We start from the raw sequence: 18,279 nt of genomic DNA on the forward strand, positions 1-18,279 counted from the left end.
AGGCCTAGGTCCTCGTATGAAAATCAAGAAGAAAATGTTTTTAGTCTCATAAATTTTATCTGAGTCTATTATTGAAGGGGAATGGGTTAATTGAACGTGGATACAACCTTGCAATTATTATTGGCCGTCTCTTAGTTTAATGTTTTTTTCCCCTCTAATAATCACTCTCACGCTTTCATTTTGTCTTTGTGAATAATCCTTTCTTGAGTATTTTTTTTTTAAAAAAAAACAAGAAAAAGAAGACAGAAATTGGGTGCATGTGAGAGTTTGAAGAATAGGCCAAGAATGAAAAGAACCACTTATAATTTCTATATATATTAAGTAGTGTATATTTTATGTTGTACAAACTCCTATTTATAATACGGTGAATGCCTAACTAAGGTGAAATAATGGAAGATGCATTAAATCGAATCAAATGCAATCACGCATTAATGTAATTTATCAATTATGATCTCTTGCAATTTTGGATTAATATCGATCATAATAATATATCTCCAACGGTGCACCCAAAAGTAGCCCTCATGATCGTGCTATATTGCCTCTCATCAATCCGGCCACATTTTGCCGTAGAGGCTGTACCACACGCAACCGCCCCCCGTCTAGATTCAGATTTCCCGGCGTCGTGGGTCTGACTTCCTTTAGAAGAGGAAGAGGAAACGCAATCGACACGGCGTCGTGTCATATTCAACGCCGCCTCCCCCAAAAGAAAATTTAACCGAATTCCACGCTCCCGCTGCCGGCGCGGCCAGGGCCAGCAGCAGCAGCAGCAGCAGCAGCGCATCGGATGGATCGGCGGAGAACCGGGAGCCCCGTGTACTCCCGGCAGTGGAGCGGCGGGTCTAGCAGCACCGGCTCCTCCTCGCCGGCCATGTCCCCCGGCCCACCCCAACTCCCGCTTCCCCACTCTCACTCCACCATCAAGCGCACCCAGAACGTCGCCGCCAAGGCCGCCGCCCAGCGCCTCGCCCAGGTCATGGCCTCCCAGTCCGTCTCCGGCGACGACGACGACGACGACGATGAAGACGGCGGCGGGGACCTCGGCCTCCGCTTCCGAGCTCCCCGCCTCCGCCCCCTACTCCAGCAGCAACGCCGCCTTACCGCGATTTCCGTCGCCAGGCCCAATAGATCTCCTTCCCCTGCCGTATGTATTCCCCGCCCCCTCCCCCGCCTCCGATTCCGACCTCTCTGCATCGGCTGATCTGCCTCTCTTCTGTCCCGATTGCTCTGGTCGGCGAGTCTCGGAGACGCTGATCGGATTTTCTTTTCAATCCTGTTAGTTAGGTCGGAACTTTGTGGATCACGCCGCATCGGTCAGGTCCACTTCAGCCGGAAGGCCGTCCATGTCCGTTCGTTCCTCTCCATTGGTGCCGCCTAGCAAACCGACCCTCAGGACTCCCGTTTCCGTCCCTCCTATCGAGCCTCCTACCAGAATTAACAGGAGAGTCTAAGGTAAAGCGACTCCCTTCATATCTAGAGGCTCGGATCTTTTGATAGCATTCCAGATCACGGTAGCTTCTCTCAATCGTGCTGTTTAAATGTCGTTGAATCATCTGCCATTTGCATTTGCCGTCGATCCTTATTTGGCTTAAAACAATTATGTCCTATATTCAAGGACTTCTCATGCTTGCGAACACTGCTGTAGTACCCTTACACGTACTCAATTGCGATAAGAAATCAATTATCCCAGGAATTTTGCTACTTCGATCAATGTGTGCGTGTAGTCAAAACCTGCCATGCTCACCTCTACATTGTAAACCTTACTAGAATCTGATGCATGAGATGGCATTGCCTCTACATTGTAAACCATAACAAAGTAACATTACGTTTTCCTTACCACCATAGATAAACTGCTCAAGAGTCTCTTTCAATTACTGCATTACTGTTTTCTCTCGACGTGCTTTCTGGTGTCTTTTAAAACATAGCTGTAACAGAGTAGTTTTGAGGTTCATCCGTTTGATTTCAAAATCTCTGGAGGAGGATGCATTTCTCGTTAAATTTTGCCACTTCGTTGTTTTTGAATGAGCAATTACTTTCTATCACCAAATGATAGCTAATTTGCAAAATAAGTCATCCATGACCATGTATTGCCACTTCTTTCGCCTCAAGAACTAGGGTCTTGCTTGGTGGTAATCTACCTTCATCAAGATATAACTCAATGGGACTTGGATCCATTCCCTATTTGCTTGCCTGCAAAAAAATTATCTCTGCTGCACGTCTTTCTCTAAGTCAAATTAGAGGGAGTCAACTTTGAACCATTTTCTGTTCTGCATGCATACTCCCAGGGCAGTGTCGTTGTTGTAGAAATTTTTGCAGATGAATGTGATCATCAATAAGTTGCTTTGTCAATAAGTCAATTATTCTGCAGCTAGCTATAAGCATATTACCATTGATTGTATTGGTTTGGTTATTTGAGTTTTGTTTTTTTTTTTGCCTTGAACAATGATTGCAGGTTTGCTCCTAATGTGGGACAAAAGAACTTAAAGGGACACGGAGATCAGCGAAGCTTCTGCTCTTCGAGACGAAGTACATCATCTCCATCAATTTCTGTCTTTTTATGGATCTACTACATTTTGGAAGTTATGAGATGATCTGCTCAAGCTGATACATACTGCTTTTCTTTGCACAGCTCGATATGTTACAGGAAGAAAATGAAGTGATAGTTGACAAGGTTTTTTTCTTAATCTAAACAGAATTAACTTTTCACACTATTCATGCTTTTATTTTCATATTGAGGCTTTCTGCTGCTTGCAGCTACGGCATGCTGAAGAGAGACGTGAGGAAGCAGAGGCCAGAGCTAGGGACTTGAGAAACAGGTTGCCAGTGGTTCTTCTTACTTGTTTCATAGTAATTTGGTGGTTTACATGGTGGGATCATTACATTGTATCCTGCCGCCACTAAGTGCAAGTGCAAACTAACCTTTTGTGAGTTTGGTAGAGTGGCACACTCTTTTCACTCCCTTACGGAGGAGATTAGACTTGGTGTCTATAATTGCTGAAATTATGGGTTTGGCTACAACTTTTTGCAATGACTGTAGCTAGCTAGCTAACATCTGGAGCATTTCTTCTTCCTGGTTATTGTTGATCTGTTCATTCGTTGTTATGGGGGTATTGGGAAGGTAGAAGGGGATCTCTTCCCAAAATGACCTTCTTAAACTCTGACAGGAGTGGCTGGTTCTACCAGTTGAATCAGTCCCTGGGCAGTCTTTAAGCCCTGTTTGGCTAAAAAAATTTGCGGAGTGAACTGTTTTTTCCAAAGGTTGAATCAGTGAACATGAAGGTCAAACCTGTTCAAGAATAGAATAGCCATCACTGTTTTTTAGCTGTGGCCATGAAGCTTAAGCTTTCTATACAACCTTTTCTCATAATTGGGGCTGGACCAGTCAAGCTCCAGCCCTTTTGGTCTAGTAGTAGCAGTCTGAAGCAAAAATCAGAACTTAAAGCAATTTGATTGTCAAACCTGTGACCTTGCATAGAATCAGAAGTTAACATGGGACTTGGGATTTGTCATGACAACTAGTATCTTCATTACGTAAATTGAACATGTTATGTGAACTAGCATAGACCTGACCATTCAATTAGATTAAGCCGGTTGAAACATGACCTGGACAATAGGCTGGTTGTTTGACATGTCCGGTTTTGAAAACATTGCCCCAGCATATGCAGCAGTGTATTTAAATGCCTTTGTAGAATGTGACTGATGTGGAGTCTAAACTAGCAAGTACCATTACTCACAAAAAGGTGGCAAGTAGGATTGAAAAGAGGAGAACACAGCAGTAAGCTCTTCTCCTTTTTGTAGGTTCAAAATACTAATTGGTAAGAATAAGATAGGCTAAGCTTCAGATAGATGGCTTGGGGATCTTGAACAAAAACCAGCCATGCAATTTAGGCAGGCATCAAGTAGCTCTTTCCCACTCAGTCATGCGGTGGATTCAAACGGTAGCTGGCCATCCACTTGGGCAGAGATCTGTTGTTATAGCATCCTATGGTTCCTTTGGTGAATGTGCTGATAAATTTTTTGAGGATGTATATTATTATGGACAGTTAATGAAATATTTCACATTCTCAGGTTGCTGCCTTGGGTGAGGGTGTATCTCTTGAAGCTAAACTGCTGAGCAGGTATATTTGGCTCTCTTGGCTGTGTTGTTTCGAGATGCATAAGCTTCTTTTTTTTACGGTTTTTTAATTTTCTTGTAGGAAAGAAGCAGCATTAAGACAAAGAGAGGTAAATGTTGACTATTCTAATTCTGGGACAAACAGATACTGTAATGCAATGTTATACTACAATTCCCCCTCTCTACAATTTCACAGGCTGCACTCAAGGCTGCAAAGCAGACAAAGGATGGAAGAGATGAGGATATTGCATCCCTTCGTTCAGAAATAGAGGCAAAAATCTCTAAGCTCTGATGGTTATAAAGTTTTTTATTTTGTAAGTTTTCATTGGTTTTCAAATTGAATTATTGTTAAACTGTTCATCTATGCAGAGCTTAAAAGATGACGCGGCAGCATCTGTCCAACAACTCCGAGAAGCAGAATCCGAGGCCAAGGCTTTACGTTCAATGACTCACAGGATGGTTTTGACTCAAGAAGAGATGGTATGTTCTGCAAAGTAGTCAGTTAGATGGATGATCCAATGTTTGGTACCTGATCAAATGTCTATTTTTCTCAGGAGGAAGTTGTCCTGAAAAGGTGTTGGCTAGCTCGATATTGGGGTTTAGCAGTGCAGCATGGTAATCATTTTGAGTTCCACCATTCTCCTTCCAAAAAGAATGTTCACGTGCATTCCGGAATCTGAATGAGTTTCTTCGTTGCATGAAGTGAATACACCTCCAGGCAGCTCAAATGTATACATTGAATTGTTTTCCCAACTCTACTGCTCAACCATAGCCTTTTATGAATCAGCCACCCTTGATTATGTTTAGTAGTGTTTGGTATATTGATAGGGTTGAGGAGCGATAAGATATCCGTCAGGGAGAGTGTATGTCATTGTCCAATAAGGAAGTGGGCAGAGATCTTATAGTAGAAACGCTATATGCACCTTAAAGTTTTTGGTTAATCTTCATTTGAGGCTTGATTTAACAGTATTATGGAGTAAGTGGGTATCAGCTATAGATGTATAACCGCTGCCTTGATTCCATACTCTTGCCATGTTTGTTCGTTAATGAGGAAGAACAATTGCCAATACTATAAGAACTCTTTAATATAATGTTTGTCTTACCAATGCCATCATCAGAACACAAGGTACTGTCATTCAGTTTTCCATGAGAGAGTCATATGTTCTACTCGATTGAAACGATTTTAATCTAGTTCTTCTATCCTTCTTTGTCATCCTTCTTTTGAATCAACAGCATTACATTTGTGCCTTTTTTCTGTTGGTTTACGCTTTCCCAGGTGTTTGTCCTGATATAGCGGCATCAAAGCATGAGCATTGGTCATCTCTTGCCCCTCTTCCATTTGAAGTCGTCATTTCTGCAGGACAAAAGGCTAAGGAGTCTTGGAATGAAAGTTCGTCTTATTATTTATTTTTCAATTAGTCTATCTGGAGGTTTTATTTGTTTCCTAGTCGTTATTCTTTTGTTCTGATGCCACTGAACAGGAGGCAGCGATCAAGAAAGGGGTAAGCATGTACGAGATTTGAGTGATCTAACTGGAGAAGGGAATATTGAGAGCATGCTATCTGTTGAAATGGCTTTGCGTGAACTTGCTTCTTTGAAGGTAACCCTCTAGTCTTTTTGAATTATGGCTTTGTTCACTTTCTATTTATTTACATAGAGTTCTCTTGTTTCCTCCTGCTAAGTTTCTAAATGCTCTCCTCCTTACAATGGATATGGATGATCTGCTGCTTCATAAGTCATTTGGACAGAATTTTGCCAAAAATTAAACCACGTGGATGATTGCTACTTTTGTGGTGGTGGAGTCTATTGATTGAAGTTAAGAGGAATTTTCGTAAATGCTTACATATTTTGAATGGATGTCTCAAGGTTGAGGATGCAGTCGTTCTTGCACTGGCACGGCACCGACGACCAAATTTGGTTCGTTCTGGTATGTTGGATGAGCAATCTTCTATGTACTTCGTTACGTGTTTGCTTTTGAGCTTCCTACTGTATTTGGTCCTTCTCAGTTAATTTTCTCTTCTTAAAAGAGTTGGATGACATGTGGTATCTTGCGTTTTTTCAGATTCAAAATCGAATGTTGATCCCAAGTTTATTGAGGCTTATGGTAAGTAGGATATTGTCTTCTTTCAGCACTCTCTGATTCACTATCATAGGTTGTTTGATGATGAAATTAGAAGAATGCTACCATCATGTATTATGTAGTGTCGGTGCCTTATATGCTCCTACAGACATCCCTGTGTAACTGTCACATATGTTTTCTGGTTTTCTTTGCTATTTGAAGATACTCTCTTGTCATTTTCCTACATCTGAACAAGCCTCTCTTGCAATTATAGGTGCATTTCTGTTTGATAACCTTAGTTCATCTTAGCCATTTCCTAGTGGCTTTGTGGCTCAATGTGCCTTGTCAAAATGATTTTAGGTGACCTGGCAAAAAGAAAAATAGATAATCTGCATCTGTAGAAGTGCATGGATCTACATTGATTTGAGAGTTTCTGACACGTAACTTTGTATCCTCTTTTGCAGAACTAAGCGACGAAGAGGCTGAGGATGTTCTTTTCAAAGAAGTACGCTATTTTCTTTTAACTTCTTCCTACATGGTTAACCATCGTTTGGCTCTCTGAAATACTTCTTATCTTTTTGTTTTCCCTCCCTTTCTTGATGTTTGTGATAGTGGGAAGGAGTGGGAAGATGCAATTATAACAATTTTCTTTCATGAAATAATGGAGTCAGATATTATCAATCAAGAAGCTGTATGTACAGTATCAGCAAGGATTCAGTGAATCCTGTCTTACAAAATTACATTGACATGCAGGCTTGGCTTACATACTTTTGGAGAAGAGCATTGACACATTGTGTTGAGGAGGATATTGCGGAAGAAAGGCTTCAGTTTTGGATCAGCCGTAGTGGGCAGTCACCAACCTCACAAGATGCTGTAGATGGTAAATTGTTCTCTCTCTCTCTCTCCCCACATGTGAGTGCACCTGGGAGTGCTTTGAATTCATTTGAAGATTGAGAAGATTCATGTGATTGGATCTTGTTCACTTAATGTGATCAGTCTTGTAAGTGATTACCTATATCTGATTCAGCGCAGATGATATTGGCCTTTCTTGTGAACGTAGTTCTTGCCAATGTCAATGCAAGGCCTCCATTGGGTGTTACGCTGCGTTGAATATCAGCACACTTACAATAATGTTGTGCTTAAACACAGTCTCGTCATTCGACAGCATGTGATGACATTCGGTAGATTTGGATTTAATCCAAATGGCAATATATGAAGGGTGATGCATATTGCACCATGTTTTTAGGTGATAAGTATAGGCACTTACTTTTTCTCATCAAAGTTTAATCTAGTAGATCATAGTTTTCAACAATATCAATTTGAAATATTTAATACTTATGGGGGAGAAATTTGCCTATGTAGTGTGGAATGATGAACTATGTTAAGTAAAAATAGCATGAACCATGCTGCAACAATTTTCTAATCTCTTACTATGCATGTGTTTGCTCATGATATGCTTCAGCTGGTAATATCTTAAGATAAAGTATGCACATTCCTTGTTTAGGAAAAAAGGGTAAAGTAGTAGGCACTGCAACAGTGTTTTGTCTCTTCATGTAATTGATGGATTTAGGTTGAATTCTACTGAAATGTATTAGCATTTGGTCATTGACCCATGGGGGTCCTTGAGGAGATTTCCTATGTGGTAGCTCTCTTAGCATTTAGGGGAAGTTAAGTTGTACTTGTTTGGATTGTATGAAGGTCTACATGTTTAATTCAATTCTGAATGCAAGAAGAACAGAACTTTCGAGTCTGTAGATGAGAAGGATAGTCTATGGGAGGTGTCTGTAGGAAATATACTGAATTGTAGAGTTTAGAAAAGTACTTTTCAGGTCTGGTGTTGCGATCATAGGCAATGTGAAAGTTAATTTTTTTTCCTTCTTGTTGCGAGACAGTTGAATGGGGACTGTTGGAGCTTAGAAAACTGGGCATAGAGCAGCAACTTTGGGAAGCATCTCGCAAAGAAATCGACAATCCCTCTTCTCTCTCAGCAGGCAACCACAACCATGGAACAGACTCAGATATCTCTCATGAGTAATGTCATGGGTTCTTATGATCCACTTGTCAATTAGTTTTTCATTTGTTGTTGATTTATAGTTCTTTCGAGTTCAGCTTTCTTTTGTTTATATTGCTTCGCCACATGAAGTGCCATTCTTGTGTAACTGCAAGATATTCGAATTTTGTAATATCTAGAGCTGTGAGAACTGTACAATACCGACAGAGAATTCATTGTAAGATGTGAAAGCTTTCTTTGGAGGCTGTTGGGTTCTGCATCGTTGATGTAAATAAAGTATTTTGTCCCTCATTATTGCATATATGGTTGAAGTTGTAAAAAGTGAAGAGCTTGAGGAGGGTCTTCCCGGATCTCATGATCAGACTAGCCTTGCCTGTGGTAGTTAGTGCGCATTGGCAGTACTCTCTGCTTTTCTCACTTGCAGAGGGACCTTGGCTTGGGTGATCTGGCCTAGATATAGAGAATTGCATGGTTGTTCCATCTTTCAAGTCACAATTAGACTGAGCTGCCGCTGGTAATTTACCCGCCCCCCGTAGTAGTCATCATCCTGTCTTTTGTCTTGAGGCATGAAAAACTGATATCGAATTTAGCTTTCTGAATTTAGGGGGGGTGACCCACCATTTAAGAATCCGACTTCTGTGACAAGGTTATATCATTACGGAGCTATTACAACATCTGGAATTTCACAATGTAACAGCAACATGAGCAAATGGAGGAAAGCAATCCACGTTAGGCTGGTTAACACCAAAGAAAGAACGCGCTTTAAGAAAGTTGGCTTATTAAACTTGACGGACGACATGAACTATTATCATCCCTGAGCAGTGCATTTGAATTTGCATAACACGTACAAAAAAGTGAATGTTAATTAGTAAGGGCCATTAAGGGCCATGCTCGAGCGTAGCTGGATGTTCCACGCGGCCAGGATGGCAAGCAACATAAATAGGAGAAGCGACGCATAAAGCCCGAATGCCATGGAAGTTGTGGCTTTGCTGCAGAACTTCCCCAGGTGGTCGCATATTGGCATCCAACCAGTGTGGGTGTTTCCACACTTCCCAATGTATCCAACTGCTGTCGCAGCCGTGCATCCCGCCAGTACTAGTGACATCATCCACTGTTATCGAAATTGTTTTGGCAAATGTAAAAATTCTCATCTCCGCAAGAACATAATAAACTAGGTTCGGATCCAAACCGAACATACCAAGTCATGGAGGAACAAGAAGAAGGAGAAGTTGGAAGGATTCCACAGGCCTCGAGGATGACTGAAGACGATGAGAAGGAACAGGGTCATCATGGACAAAGCACACGCGATTGCATTTGCAAACGCAAAGAAACTGTGGAAAGATCTATTTTCGTTAGCTTCAACAGTTTAGGACTTTCAAGAGAGAAGGTATTATCTCACGCTGAATGCTACTAGCTAGCACGATTAAATTGAGTGGTTACTTGAAAGCCAAAGAATAGCTATATAGGGCATCGATCCTGATGCCAAATACTGTGATAGACTGTCGGCATGTGACCATCAGCGAAGTTGCAGCCAGCGTAATTATAATTGATCTTTGGGGTCGCCACGCTGGTTATGGATGCTTGGATGGCAAAGCCGGGGGGGATCCTAGCGGGCTCATTCATAGGGTAAGAAAGGTTGAGGAGGCATCTTCCCAGAAATGAAGGGACGTAAAAGTCATCTCTTTCCCCACCTTTTGACTCTCGACCCCACCGTTACAAGTTGAAAGAGCTGGACAAGGGTGGCTTGCTGAAATCAAGGGAAACTTGGGGATCTCATGTAACTATAGCGAAAATTGAATCTTTGTGCTTTAGGCATCAAATAGACTCCAGCTATGCCTAATTCATGGTGTTTGTGTAATACTTCAAACTCCTAGTATTTTGAAATTATAGTAGAAGCTTACTCAAAAGTGTCGTTCCTCGTTATTTAGGTGCATGTGTTTTGGCATTGAGTGAATAAAAGTTAAAATTGGACTTTATATTATGACCACATGATTTCATATCTCTATAAAATGATAAGATGAAACTAACTTTCGATATGACAGACTAACATGGAAATACGAAATCCATTTAATGACATGCTGACTTCCATGACTGTGCCATTGGCCGAACGTGACTACTTTTATTTCATCTTTTGTTGAGCTTGAGACTATTTGAGGAGAACGCCTGCCATCTCACATTATTACGTAGCGCCAAATTGAACTTTGGCATTCTCTTCATGCAGTCGGTGACTCCTTGTCAATTACTTCTCTGAAACTGCCCTACTTATTTCCTCAAAATATGGGATTTTCCCGAGGATACATGATATCATCTTTGGCTAATTGTAATTTTTTTCCCCACATTAATCACGACTGAGTATTCTGATTGCCTGTTTTTCACTTTAGGATAAAGATTCTCTACATTTAGGGATAAATATCACCAACCAATCGAGGATATGGTTTGGAGGAGACTATCACAAATATGTCGTCCCCGCGAATGCTCTCACGTTCTTCCCTCTCTCGCTCCATGGTTGTGCATGGTGGGCAGATTAGAGCTTGCAACCTCCAAACATGTCAGCAGAGGGGCACTATGAAGTCCGTGGGGGTTGAAGGCACGTCGATGAGGGCTTGTGGCGGTGACGAGTTAAGTGTACAGGGACTTCGCCATCGCCACAGGGAGGAGGAACGGACAGGGTAAAAGACAGAAGAAAAATAGTGAAAAAAAAAATGCAAAGGAAACGAAAAGAAAAGGGAATGAAAAATAGGAGAACACATCTCAACTATTGATTAGCGGAGGTATCCTTTGGTCGGGGGAGATTAATTGGTATCTAAGTTTTCCCTTGAATTTAGGGACATAAGAGAAGGAAGAATTCAAAGCCAACTGCAGTAATACATTCAAATGATACTATGTTATAATTTGATCAGCGTGATACTTCAATCAGAAAAGAAATCAAGTCTACATCACTGACTTAAGAGTTCTCCCCAGTTGTCCACACACTGCTGAACATCACAAAACCATGTTGTGGCATTTTCTTTTCCTGTTAAATACTTGGTGTTGGAATTTTGTTTGTTAAAACAAAATGAGTGCCTTTTTACTTTGTCCTACATAGAAAAGGTAGGAGCAGGAGGATTAGTTTATTAATGAGAAATTTCCTTTTAGCACTTAGCACTAGCACGCTGCGCCCGCGGTTAATTTGCATTAATCCCTTGTTATTTATTTATTTATTTATTTATTTATTTTATATTTTAGTTCAAATGTTGCCTTTTAATTTGAGAATTTCGGAAATGAAATATAAATGAAAATTCAAATTCTATTTAAAAAATAATAATTATTATTCTGAATTTTATTTGTGTCTTTTCAAGACAACCTTTGGAAAATTACTTATTCGGTTTTAATTTTTCCAAAGGATTGCAATTGTTCGTTTTTCGACTTCTTCCGAAGAGTCGCATTTGTTTATCCGAACAATTTTCTAAAGACGTGTTTGTTCGCAATTTCACGAAGAGTTGCAAGAGATGTTTCATATAAATACTTGTCATTTTCGGAAAGAAAAGTGTGGTCATTTCGAGTCTTCTTTCTGAAAACTATAGCCAATTTTCGATTGTTTCTTAGAAAAGGCGCGGAGAAATACTAGAATTCTTATTTAGTATTCCATCCAAGACTTTGTTGTATCTGGAGGATTTTGCCGGTGACCATTAGCAATGTTGTGGGGCAAATAAATCCTTAAAGAAAGTGATATCACGCCTAAAAGTCCGAGTTGTTTTTACTCGATCCGATTTCATTGTTCAACCCATTTCGAAGACATATTTTACCAACACTTGGCATATAGCAACTGTAGTACTGTACAGAGACACGCTGGTGAAAAGGCCTCTCGCGAACGGGAATTCTGCCGTCCCTAGAGATGACACTTGGGCTTGGGACAAGATTGACCGCTGCTACGGCCTTTTTTCTCTTTTTGGTGGTGGGTGGATCTACCTGGTACCTCTATATATGCGGGCGGATCATGGATCTACGTGGTTAATATTAAACAGCAAACGTTAATTTGAGCAAGCGGTTCTACAGGATGTGCAACTGCAACGCGTTTCTCTCCCTGTGGAAACAATAATGTGTGGCTGACAAAACCGAGAAGATGAACAAGAAGGTTAAGAGGGATGTGGGGGTGTTGCGCTGGGGTTATTGGGAAGGAGACGAGTGCTATCATCAATACGTCTGGAGCAAGTCGGGATGTAGCAGGATTTAACGTTCAATGACAAGAACTGCTTCACGCTCATCTTTCCCGACCCAACTTTCTTCCCCATCACTTTCCTCTGCTGCCTCCCTCTCCCTGACGGACCCCTTTTCCTGCTTATTATTGTCACCACCTTCTTCATCTTGTTCATCCTCTTGCCCTTGCTGCCGGAACCTCCACCCTGATCGTGTCCACAATACCAAGAGTAATGCAATCATCATTCTGCTACACATTAGTCCTCTTACTCATCATATATACAGTTTAGTTTGGGAGACAAAGCTGGTAGTTTTTTTCCATATAATATACCTCCTCGCTGATACTGTTGATCAAAGTCTCCTTAGCATTACTGTCACCACCCGATGTTGTGTCCTTATCTATTTCTTCATCCTTAGCTGCATGCATGCAAAAACAATTAATGCTAATGAGAACAGTATGATATCAATGGGATTCAACGAAATTATGATATGTACTGTTCAAAACCCAAGAACTGCACAATTAACTGAACAAATGGATGTTTTGGTTATCCTTTTTCGCAATGCATAGCATATATGATGTATATTTTTATGCAGCAAACTCACATTGTTCAATTTCATCTTCCAATATCGATGAGATACAGTAGATCCGAAAACTTGGAGAGCCAGGATAGGCATCGAGCTCTGCATAGCCGATGAGACTTCCTTTCCCTTCTTCAAGTACCTCAATGATGTAATCATCCTCCTCCAGCTCTTCCTCCGCCTCCACCATGATGGCCTTCTCTATGGCTGCAGTCACTGCCGCCACCACCGTCTTGTCTTCTCTCGTGTCTTCTTCTTCACTCCTTGTTAATGTTGTGCTTGAGTTTTTGACACTATTCCCGGTTGTAACATTGTCGTGATAATTGGCTTCAGCTACCCTCTTGTCTTCTACCGCATGATGATGATCATGAGTGGCGGTGTTTGAAGAATTGGGGGAAGAAGTTCCCTCTGAGGATTCTAAGCTACCCTTGGGAAGGAGCTGCATTGTGGAGAGGGTGGAGGACCGTTTGCTCCGTCGTTTCCTGATCCTAATGTTATTGTGTATCTGATGTCGAAGCAGGGGACGGATTGCCAAAGGCACTGTATGATCTTCATCATCGATCCCAACTTTCGAACTCCCACATCCCATTTCAGTTCTGTTCTTCTTCTGTTCTTCCTTAAAGAAGCGGTGGGAGGAGGAGAAATAAGTTGTAGGAGGTATGGGAGATTTGGGGAAGGAGACGCAGAACGAACACAGATGACACCCGACAGAGGAGGAAACCAATCCCTTTTGTTTTTCCTGGACTGGGTTAAATTTAGCAGTCTAGAACGATAAACTCAACGCCCATTGCGCAGCAACAACGAATGTACATTCAAACGTACACATATCTTCACCAGAACCAGGCTGTCGGCGGGTTGCCTCATGCCTATATTTGGTGGCAAATGTGGCAACCAAACAATGACCACCCACTTCCAATCCCAGGCTGTTGTCTTAACGATGTCCTGCTCATCCCAGCACATTGAATCAATCTCGCGTTTCTCACTTTTAAAGTTGGGCGGAAATGCATGCCCAAATTGAAATATTGGAAGAATATGAGGGCATTTAAACAACTAGGACTCCATTACGAATCCGGCTTGAAAGATCTGGGCCCTTCTAGGATTGGGCTTTTGGCCCATTCCCAATGAAACCTGGGCTTCCCAGCCCAGAGTCTGATGTTGCCTTCCCTCTCTCGTTCTTAAACCCTTTCCTCCTCCTCCTCAACCCTCTTCTTCGTCCTCCGTTTTCTAGGGTTTTGATTTCCCGGAGACGTTCCCGTTCGCGGATCTCCTCCCACAGCCATACTCCATGGACGCTTCGTCTCTCAATTCTGCTGAACTGCAACGACTCATCTCTGTAAGCCTTTTTTACTTTCTCTCGCTCTATCTGGGTCCCTTCCCTTTTGTTCCTTGGCGCTGTTTAAGTTGATGTTCGCGCAGAATCGCTGCCTAATTAGTTGATAGTATCGAAGAAATCAGGAACCCTTTTCGGTGCTTTAAATCTTCTATGAATCTAATCTGGAAAGTCGTATGCTTTTTAGTTTATTTTGTTTCCGGCCATGGAGTTTGCGCTCGCAAGTGTTGAGGGTTTTGTGCAATTCCAGTTGCTTCCTGTTTCCCTTGTCTGAGCTCGATTCTTGGAATGTTTTGGGGGGGGCGGGCGGTGTCTTAGGACAAAGTTCACTGCTGTAAAAGATTGGTTGCTGAAATTGCAATGTTAATGATGTCTCTTTGAGCTATATCTCGTGTGCTCCCATTTGCACGAATTTTTTATGTACAAGGTCGGTCTTTGTTTAGTAAAGAGAATCTAGCTGAAGTGTCTCCCTACACAGCACAAGGATATGATTGCTTCTGTAAACTTTGGTTTTGTTTAGGACGTTTGCCAAGAAAACTGAATTATTTGAATCAAGTAATACTAAGAATCAATCGTACCATCTGCCTCAAAAATTTCAACCTTTATCCAAATCCACCTGATCAAATCATGACCTGCTGTTGTATTCTGTCTGTTTGTCATATCTAATGAACTGCCATTTCTGGTCATTTCTCTACTTTTTCCTCCTTTCAAAAAAAGCTTCTGTTACCATGAAGTTCCTCAGCTGTATATGTTATGTAAATACATGTATTGCATGAACCGCTATTATGTTTTTGCGTATCAATTATTGCAATTAAATCAGCTTCCTCCAGATCGAAGTTGTGAACTTCTTTAGTCAATATTGTTGGTTCTGATAACCTGTGTGCTATGTAGTTGTCAATGCATTGACTCTTCAAAGCCTAGAAACGTCGAATTTTTCTTCATTAGGTGTGCCTAATAAGTGCCATGATAATTAACATAACCCATATATGATTTATAAATCTTACTTTAGAAATATTATTTGGTAATGTGCAGCAAGAGAAGGAAAGGGCCATGGTCAATGAGATGGTGGCTAAGCTTACTAGTGCATGCTGGGACAAATGCATCACTGGGACGCCTGGAAGTAAGTTCAGTTCTAGCGAATCAACTTGCCTTGCTAACTGTGCTCAGCGCTACATGGATATGAGCATAATTATCATGAAACGCTTTCAGTCTATGCAGTAGAATCATGGATGTGGAAGAAAAAATTGCAGTATAATCCACAATGTCATAGCAACTCTGTTATTTTAGCAATTGTTGATTGAGAGTATCAGCATTTTTGGAATTGAGGAATGTTATTTTGTGAAGAATTAATGAGCCATTCTCTTGTATTTTAGAAGCGTCTGTGTTTTTGTCACCGCCACATTTGCAGTTCCCTCCTTTGAAACGCTCCTGTGTCCTTTCGTCCTACTATTCCCTTCCCTCTTAAAAAATAAAATAAAATAAAATAAAATAAACTTGTTACTGCAAACCTCTTACTCTCTCTTTCCTCTGTGTCCCTGAAAAATTCTATTATGTTCTGGTGTTTAGTATCCTGGAAGTCACCTTGGGACCAATTACAGGCATGTGGTAAATTATCTTGTGTTCATGTATAACAATGCCTCCAAGCCATTATCGGATAATGTAAATGGACATCTCCCGTGGCGGTTGACGCTTATAATTCAAGATCTTACCAGGTAGACCTAATAGAGTGGCCATCTTTGAAAGCTTCTTAATGAAAAGAGGTGATGCCTGTTTCAAATGATTGGAAAACTAGTTTGTAATTTACTCTAAAATTTTCTGAGCAGTCCGAGATTCATGGCGGTCTTATTGAGCTTGATATGAGTCAAATCTGTGATATTTGTTAAACGTTTCAACTCAACTTAACGGTAGTGGAGGCGTCAGAATATTGTTGAGCTCAACTGCAATTAGATGTAGTATTTGATTTGAAAAACCATAAGTCAACTTGATTTGAAATTGAAGATAAGATGAAACATTCAAGCCTGAGTTGAGCTGGGTTTGGACTCGAGGGTGTGGGCGTGTGAAACAGATCGATTAGGACAATGACCATCCCTGGTGGTTATCCATGTATGGGTACTTTTTCATAATTGAAAGGGTGGGGAACGGTTACCAGCATAATTACCCCATACGATCATTATCATGAGGATATCAAAATTGTTACAGGATGTTTTGTCAGATATAGCTTTTTAGCCCATCAAAGACGTAGATTTGAGGTTGACGAAACTGTTGCCGTGACTCCCGGAATGACAAAAGCCCGGAAACCTCTACATGCAAGGCAAAAAATGCTCAATGCACAAATTGATAAAAGGTCTGCTCCAACGTAATGATGACTCTTTTACAGCTAGGCTATCTAGCGCGGTGGTCGATTTTACTTGACTTCGATAAGTCGGCAGAAATCAAATTTACCTCAGCTAGATGTGGTTTTGTTCAGTCGTACACAATTAGTGATGCGTATTCTCACATGTTTTAGAAACTTGAATGGTTAGACATTAATGATGCGAACAAACTCTCTACAAATGGGTGAAAGAGATTGCAGAAACCGGCCCGCGCTAGAGATTTTATTTTGCCCGCGCTAGGGATTGCAGAAAGTCGATAGGATGATAGAAGCCTCGAGCATATAAATCGCTACTACCTATAAAAGCTAAGTATGAGAATCGAATTTAGGGTTCTCGTGTCCATTGGCACCTTGAGGGAACCATGTCAAAAGCCTCTGCTAGGCAGGGGCATGTATATAACGTCCAAATAAATCCCATGAACAAACGATTGTTGTAGCAATTACATCCTCTTTCTCATCCAAATTGGAATGGAAATAATCGCAAGGAGTATATGAAATTGAAGAATAAGATTACCAAGATTTCACACGTAAAATGAGATATTGATACGATGGTTTTTGCCTCCATCTAGTAGAGGTGGTAATATGAGTCGTAGGCTCCCTTTTGAACTCATTATCAATGGGTCAGGTGGTTATGAGTTGGCTTAATTGTCTATTATAGGATAGAATGGATTAAGAAAATAAAGCCCACCTGTATTTCGGCTAAAGCGGGTCTAAAGCAAACCCATAAGTTAACTCATTTCAGTAAAAAGAGTGCAATAGGGAGGGATCCGTTTGATGTCATTCAAGAAAGGAAGATGGCATCACACGATTTTGACCGAAAACAAAGGAAGATGACCACGATACCTTTTGTTCTCTTTCTTCAATTTTCTATTTATTAATTTTTTCAGAAATTGCTTAAAAATTATTGATATTATTTGCAGATCTTTTCAAATTTATTAACTTTACTTAAGCACCCGAACTGCCTAACCAATTTGAGGAGGCAATCCATGGAGTTGCTCATTCTTTAAAGGAAAAAATTTAAAGAGCAAAATTGTTAATAATGAAGTTAGGTTGGGTCCAATGTGAGCTGGGTATGGATCGATCAAGTCAAATCAGCTTTGGATGGCTAAAATTGTATTGCACGAAAATGAGTCAATAAAGGCTAAATGGATTAATTTGAGCAAACCTATTTTCTACTTGACCCAAATCCGACTGTCCACCTAGTTGATGGACCTAACATCTAGGTACTACTTAACTCTTGCCCAGTGCCCCTAGAAGTTGAGTTTTATATAGCCCCATCGGTCACGTTCATGTGATGACCATTCTTAAACAAATAGGTGTTCAATTTTGATTCTTTGGTCCAATGGCCATATAAATGCTAAAATAGGGTTTAGTAGTTAGAGAGGTCCCATGAAATGTTCAAAACTCGACTTTGATATCATGTTAGGGAATTTCCAAGTTGATAAGAACTATGCATGTTATGTCTTATTGTAAGAATTGTTGTGACCCACATGATATCATTAATCGACGGTTTAATATATAAATGTTAAAATATATTTGGTTATGAAAAGTTACAACTCTAATGAAAATGTACAATTCTCATTGAGAAGTTATTGTTTCTTTCGAAGAGGTGTGACTCTCATGGAAGTTAATAAGCGCTTTG

At 40.8% G+C, this 18,279-nt stretch overlaps 1 protein-coding gene and 1 pseudogene across 1 annotated transcript; both read left to right on the forward strand.

The window, feature by feature from the left end:
* Positions 1 to 575: 575 nt before the first annotated feature.
* On the forward strand, positions 576 to 7,387 carry LOC120289885 (annotated as a pseudogene).
* A 6,760-nt stretch (positions 7,388 to 14,147) lies between these two features.
* On the forward strand, positions 14,148 to 15,661 carry LOC120290321 (mitochondrial import inner membrane translocase subunit TIM8-like). The gene is made up of 2 exons (XM_039306266.1): positions 14,148 to 14,269; positions 15,299 to 15,661. Exons 1-2 carry the CDS (start codon positions 14,222 to 14,224, stop codon positions 15,485 to 15,487), a joined length of 237 nt encoding a protein of 78 aa, XP_039162200.1. The 5' UTR covers positions 14,148 to 14,221; the 3' UTR covers positions 15,488 to 15,661.
* Positions 15,662 to 18,279: the final 2,618 nt, after the last annotated feature.

This window comes from Eucalyptus grandis, chromosome 2, assembly GCF_016545825.1.
Source record: "Eucalyptus grandis isolate ANBG69807.140 chromosome 2, ASM1654582v1, whole genome shotgun sequence".
Classification (NCBI taxonomy): domain Eukaryota; kingdom Viridiplantae; phylum Streptophyta; class Magnoliopsida; order Myrtales; family Myrtaceae; genus Eucalyptus; species Eucalyptus grandis.